The sequence below is a fragment of the Bactrocera neohumeralis genome, chromosome 4, assembly GCF_024586455.1.
Source record: "Bactrocera neohumeralis isolate Rockhampton chromosome 4, APGP_CSIRO_Bneo_wtdbg2-racon-allhic-juicebox.fasta_v2, whole genome shotgun sequence".
NCBI classification, from domain to species: domain Eukaryota; kingdom Metazoa; phylum Arthropoda; class Insecta; order Diptera; family Tephritidae; genus Bactrocera; species Bactrocera neohumeralis.
The window spans coordinates 6,925,980-6,940,068 of record NC_065921.1 but is presented as its reverse complement, the minus strand read 5'-3'; the positions used below and the strand labels follow the sequence as shown (position 1 = coordinate 6,940,068).

At 35.7% G+C, this 14,089-nt stretch overlaps 2 protein-coding genes across 2 annotated transcripts in view; one reads left to right on the top strand and one right to left on the bottom strand.

Moving 5' to 3' along the window:
- Nucleotides 1–14,089, top strand: part of LOC126756915 (protein immune deficiency) — a 243,375-nt gene that overhangs the window by 49,569 nt on the left and 179,717 nt on the right. The gene's annotated exons all lie outside the window — the stretch shown is intronic.
- LOC126756931 (glutathione S-transferase D1-like) lies at nt 5,056–5,721 on the bottom strand. Its single transcript, XM_050470433.1, has one exon. It carries the CDS (start codon nt 5,719–5,721, stop codon nt 5,056–5,058), a length of 666 nt encoding a protein of 221 aa, XP_050326390.1.

Here is a 14,089-nt window from a genome sequence, read left to right as displayed (position 1 = left end):
AGCACTAAGGATTAAAAATGATGGAAGCAAACATTCAAGCGAAAGCGTTAAAATTGTTGCATTTCTTTAATTGAAAAGCAACTTCCTGAAAACGGTTATTCTACACTGTATATTTTTAGCATATGTTGAATAATTTTTATTTTAACTCTTAGCTAATGAACAGTACACTACGAAGCACAACGATAAACTAGTTGTCCATCAAAATTGTGGTACAAGTTTTTGCATCGTCCGACAAAATTACAACAATAACAAAAAAGTCACTCTACTCATTTCACTTTGCACTTTATCTCTATACCTGTTTTCAAACTACTCGATCTTTGTATGTTCGTCTGTCTACCTACACTTCCAGTTCCTGTCGCTTCTAAAGCAGCTGATTTTGCTGCTACTGCTGCGTTTTGGTCGTTTTTCCATCTACCTATGTATGTAGGTTCCAGCATGTTGCGTATAAAAATTTGTTGACGATTCCTGCAGTAAATTCTTTGTAGAATCGTGTCCCTTGAAATAGCACACAAATAAGTGCTGCCACACAAACCAAATTTTTTTAGATAACAATTACTACCGAGCTGGTATTACTGAGCAAATATTAATAATATAATATTCCAAATTTTGAGAGTAAATATATGACATACCTAAACAGTTGATCTGCAAATAATGAAAGTAGGAAAATTTTTCCATGATTACTCATTGGTTTCTTAGATTTTGAGTTAATATGTGCCATACAGAATTTTTAAACCTAATACAAGCAAAAGTATAATATAAAGTTGGAAATAGATTTTTAGGATAGCAGGTCATAATTTTCTTCATGAATGTGTATATATAAAACTGTATACGAATTTGTTGAACAAAATTGTGAAGGAATAGTACAGTCCCACAATTTCCAGAACTGTAGCCAACAGAAATTTACAATGCAGTACAGCTCAACAAAGATAAATTGTATGTCAATCTTAAGGCCACTAAAACATCGATCGAAATATAATATACTAGATACATAAGTACGTCTAAGAAAAGACAACACCCTGCAGGTCACCACAAAGAATTTGACAATTATAAAAGTTATTTTATAACGACCCTCAATACCCTCAAATAATTTGTTGACGCTTTAAAATCTTTACAGAGTAAATTATTCGTTATGAACTTTCTTTGTTCATATAGCGAAATCACAAAGAAATTCAACGTCGAAGATGTGTGTGTGTGTGTGTGTGTAAACACTGAAGGAGAACAAAAACCCCCCACAAGGGGTAAGGTAGTCAATAGCATTTATATACATTTAAAAGTTCATAAGTATATGAAAAAAATAGATAGATGCAAGACAAGGCGTACATGCGCGTTTCGAGGGTGATTTTCGTGTTTTCATCGTACTTTAATGGTTGCAAGCTTACATTCTAACTATTAATGTAATTCTCCAACTTTAACTCGTAAGCGTGAACAGCTTATTTACAAAAATATTAATATTAATAGCTTAATTTAAAAAGTAACGTTCAAGCGAGCACTGATCTAACGCTCTTTTTGTATATTTTATATACACTACATGCACATATAGATAATTTCAATACATATATATTTTGATGGTCACTACAGAGCTTTAAATTGATTTCGACCTCAATTCAGACTTGTGCCGTCGCCGTCTCATTTCACTTGAGCTAAGCAACGTTTAATTTTCACTTTGCACTTGCTGCTGCGATATTACCGTTGCCACCGCCGTTTACCGCGACGCTGTCGTCATTTTTACTGCCCCGACGTCTGCTTTCCCCCCACAAAACATTCGTATACATTTTGGAATGTTTGAGCTTTTTCATGCATTAACGGAGTTTGAGGCTTAACGCGAGAAATTGTGACCACATAACGACTTATGACTGTAAAAAACATTTAGTATAAGAGAGGTCAAATATCGAACAATTACGTCGAAATTCAGTTCAATGTATTTTAAAGGAAAACATTTTCAATTAAATATATGCATATGTAAAATATTTGATAAATACAATGGTGCATCATGATACATCTCACAAACAAGATGCGTCTCAGGTAGGTAACAAAGATTAAAAACGGAAAATCCAACAAATGAAGCTAACACAATATATGCACCTATCTATATAAGAGCATGTAGCTCATGTACACAATAAATTATAATAGGGAAAAAGATGAAAAAGTTATACGTGAGTAAGGAAATGTGCATCTACCTAGTGTATGTATACTAGAAATGGAAGATGTGGCGGGGCGCGCGACAAGGCAAAACAACACATCAACGTCGTCGCCATCTTGGTTGCGACGACGTTCGTGTGATTCATTGGCATTGTTTTGCGATCCTAACGCTCTGCTACTGCGACGTCGGCAGCGCTGTTTCAAAAGTCCGAATTTTCTTTACAATAGCGAAAAAATCGTTAAGATAAAAAATTCTTAATCTTAAAAACCCACTAATATAATTCACTGCAGCATAAATTTTTGCAAATAATCGATTTGTATGCAGTTAAAATCACGATTTACAATAGTTTATAAAGAATTTTTATGTATGTATGCAATGCTCGTAGAAACGAATGGAAAACTCATGTCCACAAGTCTGCTAAGTTCGATTTTATTTTCACATTTAGTTTTACGCGTATTAATGATTTAATTTCCACTCACACTAAGAATCCATAAAATTATATATAATTTGTATAATGTAAATGCACTTACCGTTTCTTATAAAAATTTATTTTTCTGCAAACCGATGCACAAAAATTGAAACTCACTAGCCAAGGCAAAGGCAAAAACGAAGAAATTAACTTTTGTCACCGAACCTGATGGCGAAGCAAACGAAACGAACGAGTATACCAGAGTGTCTGCAAGCAATGCAATATTGCTACTATTTTCCAATTCGACAAGTTGCAACGAATGTTACTTTTTGACAAGAAATGTATTTGAATGAGCGACAGACAGAACAAACGATAATTCGGTTTAACTGGAAGATTTTGAAAACAAAAATTATTTATGGTTTCGACAATTGAAAACAAAATTTTGATAAATATATTGAAATATTGAAAATAATAAGTAAAGTGTAAAATTTGTATTGCTAATAGGTATTCTCAATAGTAATTGAAATAAGAAATGAAATGCAACAAGTAGCTTGTTTTTATAGATATTGATATTTGTAACTGAATTTTAAGTAATTGTGAAAAACTTTATTTAAATTTGACAATAATTAAGACAATGACTGGTTAGCATACATCGTTCAGTTAATTTCTGGTTAAAAAAGGGTCATAAACCGAAAGAAATACTCTCGGTTAAATTAAGCGGAGCTTAATTGACGGATGGCTGCTAATCTGACATCGGAAAAACGGCCTTAAGTGATTTCTTTTTTAAGATAATGACAGTAAACAAGCAGCACTGTTGTATTCGCTAAATTCCTTTCAGCGATATATTAAAAATGGAAGCGTTCCGAAATGCTTTTCATTCCAGGGTTGCAAGTTGACAAGGGTTAAATAAATTCCATATAATAATAATTTAAATTAATGGAAAGTTATCTGAATGTTGACAAAAAATATCCTTTCAATTATAAATTAAGTATAAATGTAAATAATTTCTTAATTCTTCCAAACATTGCTAAAATAAAGATAATCCAACATTTTTCAGTGTATTATGTATCGGGAAATGGTAAATGTCTTTATCGATAACACTGTCATGAAGTTGGTGGTTGGCTTTGGCATTTTTATATTTTTATTTTATGGAGAGATGGATGGAAGCAAAGTGTATTCAACAAAGTGAAGTAAGTATATGACAGGTTAATATAAATAAACATATGACTTGTTTACTATTTCATTGTCAAATAAACACAAGTCAATTACTAATTCCTCTTGTTAAATACACTTTGGTTAGAGGATATTGGTGTTTAAGATATGTATGTTTTTTTTATGTTAATGAAGAAGGTGAACTAAACGAGAAACTGAGAAACGTGTGTTTTTCATAGTTCGTTATTTTGAAATCGTTTAATATGGAATTAAAGTTATTTTTACACTATTTAATATAAAATAAATACTTATAAACGAATTAGGGAAGTCTTACAGGAGATAAAAATTAAAAATATAAGTGTTAAATTAATTAATTTCTAAAATTTCTAAGTTCTAAAATTTCCCCAGGATTTTTTTCGATTACAACTATTTGAAAAAAAATTTCGCGAAATTTTCATGAAAATTTTTTGTAAAAATGTCAGTTTTTTTTCTTCGTCCAAGTGCTAAGTTAAGGTTTTAACTAAAACACCGGAAATGGCGTCGCAATGGCCGAGTTCTAAATATTTTTTTCCAAAAATTGTTTGTAACAATTAAAAATTCGAATAAAAAGTTTAATCTATAAAATTGTTCAAAAAAGGCGGTTTTTACCCGTCTGTTCTTCTGTCTACGCCCTACACACATACATTCATATGTATATGCTTACCTACAAACATAAGTTTATGCATGTGTTTTTGAATGACTTTGAAAATTTCAATTACATACATATGTAAGTACATATGTAGATAGATTAGATAAGCAACGCATAAATCAAAACCCATTCAGATTTGAGTTAAAAGTCCCTTTAAGGCCGATTTCATAATTCTGCCCAAAACTCTTATGTACATATGTACATACATATGTATGTGTAATTGTTCTCCCTTTCTTAGTAAGCATTCTTAGTAAGAGTAAGATGTGAGTTTCACGGTATGTGCATATGTGTTAGTTTCCACGCTAATTCTATCAATTGTTTGGAATTTCGGTAGTTGCTGGGTATCTATCCTCAGTGAAAAAAATCGAAAAAGCGCTATCAAACCCAAAAAATTGTAGATAATTTTTACATGGAAATATACATATATGTATGTACATATGTATCTAGGTATGTATATAAGTTATTATGTGGACTATGGACTTAATTTTAAGTCAATACTTATATTTTTGTAACTCACAACTAATGAACATAGAAAATATGAATTTTAGTTCCAGGTCACACTTTCAAAGATAAATGTATACTTATTTATTTATTGATATAATATTTAAATAAATTTTTCCACTTATTAGCCACAGCGTTTTTATTTTATTTTCCTTTTTTTTTAAATTAACGCAACACCTTAAAACCAATTGCTTTTACAAGATCACGATATTGCTTCAATCCAGCACCATTCGCTTCGGCATAGTACGGCAGCTCCTCCAGTCGCCTAACCCATTCATGGATTTTCGGATATTTACCCGTATCGAGTTCGGCGTAAGTAAATAAGGCTGTTACCGTAGCCACGAGTGAGAAATCGGCAACCGTTAGCTGTTCGCCAGCCACGTATGGATGTGCTTGCAGGAAACCTTCCAGCTGCTCATATACCTTATAAATGGCATCAATTTTGGCAAACGGAATCACATTGTTGTTATTAAATACAGCTTTGCTAATCGTGAGGAATGTGCGATCGAAAACCACGGTGGCTTCATAGAATAAAACTTGGTTGACTTTGGCGCGAAGGACTAGATCCTTTGGATATAGTGAGTCGTCAGTACCGTATTTGTCTACCACATATGTAATAATAGCATGGGAATCAGTGAGTATTTCTCCGTCGTCAACTAAAGTTGGTACTGTGCCATGTGGATTAATGGCGAGATATTCCGGTGATCGATTCTCACCAGTCAATAAGTTGACAAGTTTGTATTCGAAGGGCACATTCAATGCTTTCAAAGTTAGTAAAACAGCTCGACTCGGCGCGCTTCCACCAATTGCGTACAGATCAATTTTTCCCATTTTTTTTTAAATTTTTTTAACTGTTAATAAACGTTATGTTATTGTCGAGGTTGTTCTAACAACTAACTGAATAACACACCTGATTTATCGTTTATGAAGAACTTGCTGACCGGCCGCTGCGGTTTGTGTGAATTAGATTGATAAGATTATTCTAATCGTGCTGGAAATTTCAATATGTTCTCACAAGTTTTATGTGATCAATAACGGTAAGAAAGTGAAAGAAATGTTCTCCTCAATTCTTGCATTTAGCGTCAAATATTTATGCTTTTTATGCAAAATATTTACCCTTTCTGCCCTTTGCCAAGAGTAGTTATCACTTGGTTATCATATTTAGTATTCACTTTGTATATGTGTGTACGTATGTATATAAGCACTCAATACATAGAAACCATTGTTGATAATCATATCGTACATATTTGTCTGATATGGATTTTGAACAAATATCACGTGCACTAGAGCGGATCGATTATTTTCTATAAAATCGCATATAAGGGAAATGCTCTATGGATCGTTCTGAACCACTTTGCCTAAGAGAATATGGGCCCAAAACCGGTTACAAACCAGTCAGTTTTAAGTGAATTTTAATTTTTTTGTTTTGTAAAAATTTCTTCGTCAGCTTTTGAAATTTAATACATTTTGATATTCTATTGTCGGAATCAGAATCGGAATATATCACACATCTCACATACAATCCATTTTAAACTTCCCAAGTACTAAGTTCTGCATAAAAAAATAAATTAGTATTATTAAAATCATCCTCAAGTGAGATATGTATATATATATATCTGACATAAATTTAAACGAAGAGGTTACATTGAGTTGGTGTGCAAAACGTCACCTAGAAGATCGAGATTGATGATAGTAGATTAACACCAAAGTCTGGACCAAGTCCATTCATGTTCAGCGCTAAACCTTTAATACTTGTATATAATTTTGTGAAGATATGTATCTTACTAATTGACCGGTATAAGGCTCATCGAAAGTTTGAAAATCGTTTACTATTAACAGAAACAGATGCTTCCTCAGTTTCATTAAGATACCTCATACTATTACATCTACAATCTGTAAGAGTCAACCGGATATTTGAAAATTCTGATATGAGTTACATATGTATATGTTAATTTCAATTATATATCTCACGTATTAAACGATATTTTTGGTAAAACTTCAGCCATTCACATTTCCGCTATCTGGGGGCTTGACTAGTTATGGTCCGATTATGACCTCAGATGAAATACTTTAAAGGCACTATTCGAAAATTTAATGTATCTGACGCATTTAGTTATTGACTTATGGCAAAACTAGTATACTCTGTGGCAACATGTTGCAAGAGTATAAAAATAATTGTGAAATTTATTTACTGTATATTATTAAAACCCATAATTTATCTTTCCAAAATCAAAATGTTTAGATAAATATAAATTACCTAATATATACAAACAAAAAAATGTTAGAGCATTGGTTGATTGACGTATAAAAAATGTAAACACATTAAAAGGGTTTAAAAAGAATCAAAGTAAAAAATTTTTATCGAACCGGGTTATCAGTCTTTTCATTTTTTGTACTAATTGACATTAAATAGTTGTCGAAATAAATTTCGTATCGCTGCGGTTAAACGATCAAGAGCTTGCTTTCAAGTTGACCACACAAATTATTTCAAGTTGAACGCCGTGAACGGGAATTGTAAATTAAATTCAATGGGTATTGGTAGGACTGTCCTTAATTGCTGATTGAGCGCGATCTATCTCAGTATTGCATTGCGATTTTTACAATCGTTAAAAATATCGAATTTGTCTAAAATTTTGTATTTCTAACCAAATTTCGTGTGCGAAATCTTTGCGAATGTTGGAAAAGGCTTACGGTGATTCAGTTTTATCAAAAACACAAGCCTACGAGTGGTACAAAGCCTCCAAAGACGGTCGAAAGATCGTTGTAGACGTCGACTTTTTCAACTGATGAAAATATTAAAAAAGTGAAGGATGTGGTGCTTGAAAAATTTCAGGCTAGTGTTAGAGAGACGGCAAGAGAGCTCAACATCTTACGCGAGTCCGTTCAAATAACTCCGGCGGATATTTTAGGTATTAAGTCCGTTATTGCTCGACTCGTCCCGATTAAGCTGATCATTTTTCAAAAAGAGTACCGTAAACAGGCCTCTTTGGACATACTTGATCGTGCGAATTTCGATCCTACATTCATGGAGAGCATTATAACTGTCGATGAGGCATGAATTTATAGGTTTGACATACACAAAAGTCAATAATCATCGCAATGGAGGGGAAAAACGAGCAGAAACCAAAAAAACACGCCAAAGCCCCATAAAAATCAAGGTGATGGTAATGTTTTTCCTTATTCGGAGGGACCATTGTGTTATTTTTATATATGTATTATATCTATTTGACCATATTGAGGCGTTTGCGTGAGGACATCTGTCGAAACGACTATATATGGGGGGACCATTGTGTTATTTTATATATGTATTTGATCATATTGAGGCGTTTGCGTGAGGACATTTGTCGAAAACGACTGGAATTGTGAAAAAATAATTCATGGATTTTACACGATGAGCGTTTGTGAGCGAATTTAAAAACAAAAGCGCTATAAATACGATCGATCAACCACCATATTCACCAGATTTGGCTCCGTGTGATTTTTTCTTGTTTCCGAAACTGAAATTGTTTCCAGTCGATTGAAGAGATAAAACAAATTTCGCTGAAGGAGCTGCAGGCCATCCCAAAAAGTTCTTATGAAAAATGTTTCGAGGTCTGGAAAAAACGTTGGCCTAAGTGTATTACATCTGATGGGGATTACTTTGCAGGCGAAAAAATAAGTATTGACGAATAATTAAATAGTTTGCGTTTTATTTACAATTTCCTGGTACTTTCTTTCCTATGCCCTGTAAGCTATTCTAAAGATACAGACATTTTAATGTCTGCGGACTTTGATTGATATTTATTTTGGATTAAAATATTTTCCAAGGTCACGCTACTATCTCCGAATAAACTGTGCAGATCAGATCACTATAACATAAAGTTGCTTTAAAAACTGACCGATCAAAATCCAGTTCTTGTATGAAAAAAAATGTTTGGCAAAGAGTTTTATAGCTTTGGTGCATTCGAAATTTTGTGTGTGTGTGTGCGTTTTTTTTTCATTTTATTAGATTGATAACTAATTAATTTTGGGCGTAATAAAAGTTCAACCTTATTGAATTAAAAATCAAATCCAAATTATTTTTTACTTAAATAAGAGATAAATAATAAAAATCACGTGTCCGTTCACCCTCAAATTTTTCAATTGAGTTTAAACAAAGACTTACACCACTCAAAGAACATAAATATATTTTATTTGTAAATTTACATATACGAGTACATATAGTAGAAATCAACTTACAGGTGTGTGCTAACGCATATACATAACTACAAATCTAAATGCATACATATCTGCATACATACATACATACATACATACATATACAGATATATCAAGTGTTTAGAAATTTAATTAAATTTCATTGCCCAACTACGTGTAGTACACATACTTACAAACATACACATCTACATATGTCAGCCCAAACCACACTCGACACACCCCTCACTGTGAACTCGCTCCGCTCTACTGCCACCGCCTAACACCCGGACGCTGTGCGTTGATGAAGCGATGCCATGACGATTAGGTTTTATTAAAAAGCCAAATATGCACAATTATTATGCTATACAAGCGACCACCACTTGACAGCCCAAACCCTTGGCGAACATCAATTGAAGCTCGATGTCCTTGTACGCTGCTCGATGTCCCTCACTTGGCGTGCGCGCTCACAATGCTGCTCCGCAGACACTCGTCGACGTTTATTTGCTTTTTAATAAAACAGGTGCTCAACGACCTTTGGCACGGTCGGTCCATGCGTACGCCGCAACTCCCCTTCAAGCACGCTGCGTCACGTATACACACATGCGCACGCACATGCACCCCCGCCCGCTTTGCTCTTCACATGTTGTTGTTGTTGTGTGTGTGTATGTGCATTAGAGCATCTTTTATCATTTAATTTCACATTTCATTCATTTCACATCCTCCCACCCGGCACTTGCAGGCAGGCAGGCAGGACCCGTAGCATGCGAAATTGCTTGCGCCAGCCGGCGACCAGCCCACATATCAACATAATCAAAAGCAGTAGTCGCAAGCCAATATTCGGCAACTACCCTGCTTGGGCAGCATTCGGTGGCTGACAATGCGCCGGAAGATGAGGTGACCTCGCACAATGTAAATTGTCGCTCAGTCACGCTGTCGCTCAATCTTCAGAGCTCGAGATCCTTGGAAAGCTGACGCTGTGTTGGGTAATCGCTGCGCATTGTTTCGGTCGTGACTATTTACAATTGTCATTTTTCATTTCTCCGCTGCTCATTGCCAAATCTCGCATTACTTGCAACAACAATAATGACAACAACTTACAACAATCAAGGGTCGAGAAAGTTTGGTACGCACCAAATCGAAGTTAAAGTGGTAAAAGACATCGGCATAACAATTGAAGCGGACATCCTCATAAGATTTGGCTACACTGAGCGGATTTTAAGGTTATATGAGGATTTTGCGGTAATTTTCGTTTTTCGAAAAGGTCCCATTCTACAGGATTTGTCCGGAAAGTAATAAGACTGAGTCGATTTAAAAAAAATGATTGAACCAATCGTTACAATTCTTAAAAACTTTCAAAAAAGGCTACTTCTGCGTCAATGCAGCGCTGCCAGTGCGATTTCCAAGCATTGAAGGTGTCACCGAAGGTGAGCCGAGATGCATGCTGCTTGGATCTCCTCTGTCGTCTCAAAATGCTTGCCTTTTCCTGCCTGAAAACAAAATAAGTCCGGCGGGCCACATCTGGGCTGCAGGGCGCCTGCGGAGGCGTTGGAATGCCGGCCTTGGTTAAGTAGCTGTTCACAAGAAAGGAGCACTTTTTGGACCATCTTCGCGCACACCTTGTACTCCGTTACCACACACAGAACAACAGATTTTGATAAATTTAACATCTGAGCAATTAAACGAATACTTTCTCGACGGTTTGAGCTCAAAACTTTGCGCACATGATTCACATTGTTGGTGTTTGCTGAAGTCGCAGGTCTCCCAGCACGGTCTTCATCAGCGACCTCTTCCCAGCACTCCAAAAAAGTCTGGTGCCATCGAAACACACCACTTCTTGCTAAAGCAACATCTGACGCAGATTTGCCGAGTTTCACACAGAATTTAATCGCGTACCTCTGCTCTAACGAACGCTGCATTTTCGGCTTGCACCACTCACAGAAACACGTCGCGCGAAAATGTTTGTCCTGACTCTGCAGGTGCTCGGAGACAACTGACCAGCCGCTCGTTCGTTAGCAAGGAAGGCCCTCAATGCATGCATTACTCAAGAATTAGAAGACCAGTCCACCGATTTCTATTCCTGATATATGGACGATATGCTTGGAAGGATTTATCAAAAAAAGAAAGATTTTGGAAATTGATTCCTGGTTTTGAAATATACATAATTTGGATTTTTGATTCTTTTTGTTCTCAGTGTACGCTCCACTTCATTTCATTCATTCGCTCGTTCATTCCGAAAAATCATTTGACATTTTTTGGCTGTTCTAATATGTTTCGCTGTAAATAATATCCTTGGCAATATCAAAAGTCAGCTAAGCTGACACCCTTTCATTTGTTAACGTACGGCGGGTATCTGTGTACATATGTATGTACGTGACTGCCTTCAAAGAGTGTTCTACGGTGAAGTGTAAGGCAAGACACGGGGATACCGGATATCGGGGAGGATGGTAATTTGCCAACAATACGATTTTCAACACAAGGATTAACGGTCTTCTGCACGATTTAAACGCTTCCACGCGACAGCAATATTCACATTAAACGAGGAACAAAGCAATGGCACGAGGATATTAAAAAAAGAGTATCCCAGTATAAATGGACATATTGGCGGGTTAGTGATGAAATTTGTTTGTAAATGATTATGGGCGAGTGCCGTTGTAGTGCTTTTATATTGCCTCCAGGGAGGGTGAACGGATTTCGCGGGTGTTTATGAGCACACACACAAACTTACTGGGGTGATCGGCACACGGCCACACGAGCAAATAATGTGGCCTAATAGAAACTGGGCGCACTTGTGTTGTTGTTGTGTTACGCTTGTGTTCCCCGCAAGGATTCGGGTGTTTGGTGAATTTAATAAAAACGCTTATTGCTGATTGCCATATCATCTTTAATTTGTATTTTGCATTCATGGGGTCGCACAAGTGCCAAACATCGAAACGCCCTTATTCAGCGGTCCGTCCATTTCTATATATTTTCCTATTCATATATTCAATATGTTTCGTAGTGCTTCTGCGGTGTGTAGTAGAGAACTAATATGTATTTAAGTATGTATGTATGTATATCTTGTGTGAGCGATAAATTGGTGTTGGCACAGTGGCTTAGAAATTAGAAATATTGCTGTTATATAATGGACCTGTAACACTTTTGGTCGATCTGACCATTTGACTATTTGAGTGAAAGGTGAAGGCCGTTTGGGCAAAAAGCCTTAAATCCGGTTAGATATACATATATAGAGGCGTTTTCGAGACAGGCCCGTAATCGTGGTATCTCCTAGGCACCCTTTTTTAACCAACATAAAAGATACTACTTATTAAACCTATTAGCTGTTCAGAGGCAGCTTGAAATTATTTTGCAAAAGGTCTTGCTTTCCGGATATATTTCGAAAAAAAATCAAGTTGGAGACCACAAACTAGAAGGAGAGTCTCAGTTGATTCCACCAACAACCGGAATTGATTTTATACGGTAAAGGCAGTTATTTGGGTAATCTAACCGTATCATCTGATCAAATATGGTCCGTCCTCATGACAGTCGGGTCTACGTAACCGGAGAGAACCCGGATATTTCATGCATTTTAAAACAAATGTTTGTTATCGCTTTTCAAATGGCCTTTAGAGCCGTCAGAAAATTTTATTTTTTTTGCTTCGGTTCATTTTTGGAGGGTCATTCCTTTGATTGTTGAAGAGATTCAATGTCATGTTCATAAGCCCACGTCTCGTCAGCAGTAATAATGCATTTGATGAATGTAGGGTCCTTAGCTATATAAGATATTTCTTTTGCGATCTCTTTTCTATGCCATTTTTGTACAAGATTCCGATCTTTTGGCACGAGTCTATCACTGTTACGATTATTGCCATATTAAGATGCTCTGCTACCTCTTTGATGGCAACAGAATGTTTTTAAAGCACTGTTTCTTTAACTTTTTCAATTCTTAGCAGAGGCAGAAACAACTCATATGAGACAAGTTTTCGATGACTTCACGACCTTTACTGAATTCTCAAATATTTGTGTTCCGGATAAAGTAGTCTCTCCAAAACACTTCTACAAAATCTTCAACGATTTCGTAGCTGTCATTTCATTGGAAACACAAAATTTCAAGCAAACTCGTTGCATTCTCTATATAAATCTCATAGCAGCTCACCACTGTGCCGCGTTGCCAAGTGATTTTGGCACGCTTCTGGTTTCAGCTATTATTACTATTCTACATCTATGGTGATGATGGTGATAATAGCAGGCAGAAGCGTGTGTTTATTGCTGACACACTGATGACTTTAAGCATTGTTCCAACAACATCGGAGATGATATTACTGCGCTGTGAACCATATTCAACCAAATAAAAGATTATAAAAGAACTCTAATACGAGAGCTGACAATAAGGCAAAACAGGGTGGTAATGAGTGTTGTGTACTTGGCTGGGGAGGAGCAGGCTTACATGGCGGAGTGGGTAGACACTTGAGAATTTATTGCAAAATTAAAAAGACAAATTATTTAATTTCACTTTCATTCAACGAGCAAACGGTTTACTGGCTGACTGAGCGGTGCCTTAAAGCTTTTTAAAGCGTTGCCGAGACACAAATTGTTTTAGCGGATTTGATTTGGATGAAATATACTCGTATGCATGTACATATATGTTTTTGGGGGGTGTAGAGTTTAAAGAATTTAGTTGCACTAAAGCTTTTGAAGTTTTCTAAAAAACTTTAAATTTTGTGCTTGCTTTGATCACGTTCTATTAAAATAAATAGAATTAATAATAAATAAATAAGTGGGATGTGCAAGAATTCCTAGTTTTTATGAAAACTTCATACCGCTATATCAACTACTGCCTATGCTTTCGCACACCTGAGGCGATTCGCTCACCTGCAACCCTTTTTTCTCCACACAAATATAAAGGCGTACTTCAACTCTGCTCAAAGCAAATAAAAAGAAGTGAGTTTTCAACTTAGTGAGGCAGTTTCCTATGCTTTAACCCGTTCACTTTGCTCTTAGCACACACAAATACACAAGCGAATATCTGAATTCTCCCGCCACGCTT

Coding starts and splice junctions, on each gene's coding strand:
- LOC126756931 (XM_050470433.1), bottom strand. CDS start 5,721: ATGGGAAAAATTGATCTGTACGCAATTGGTGGAAGCGCGCCGAGTCGA.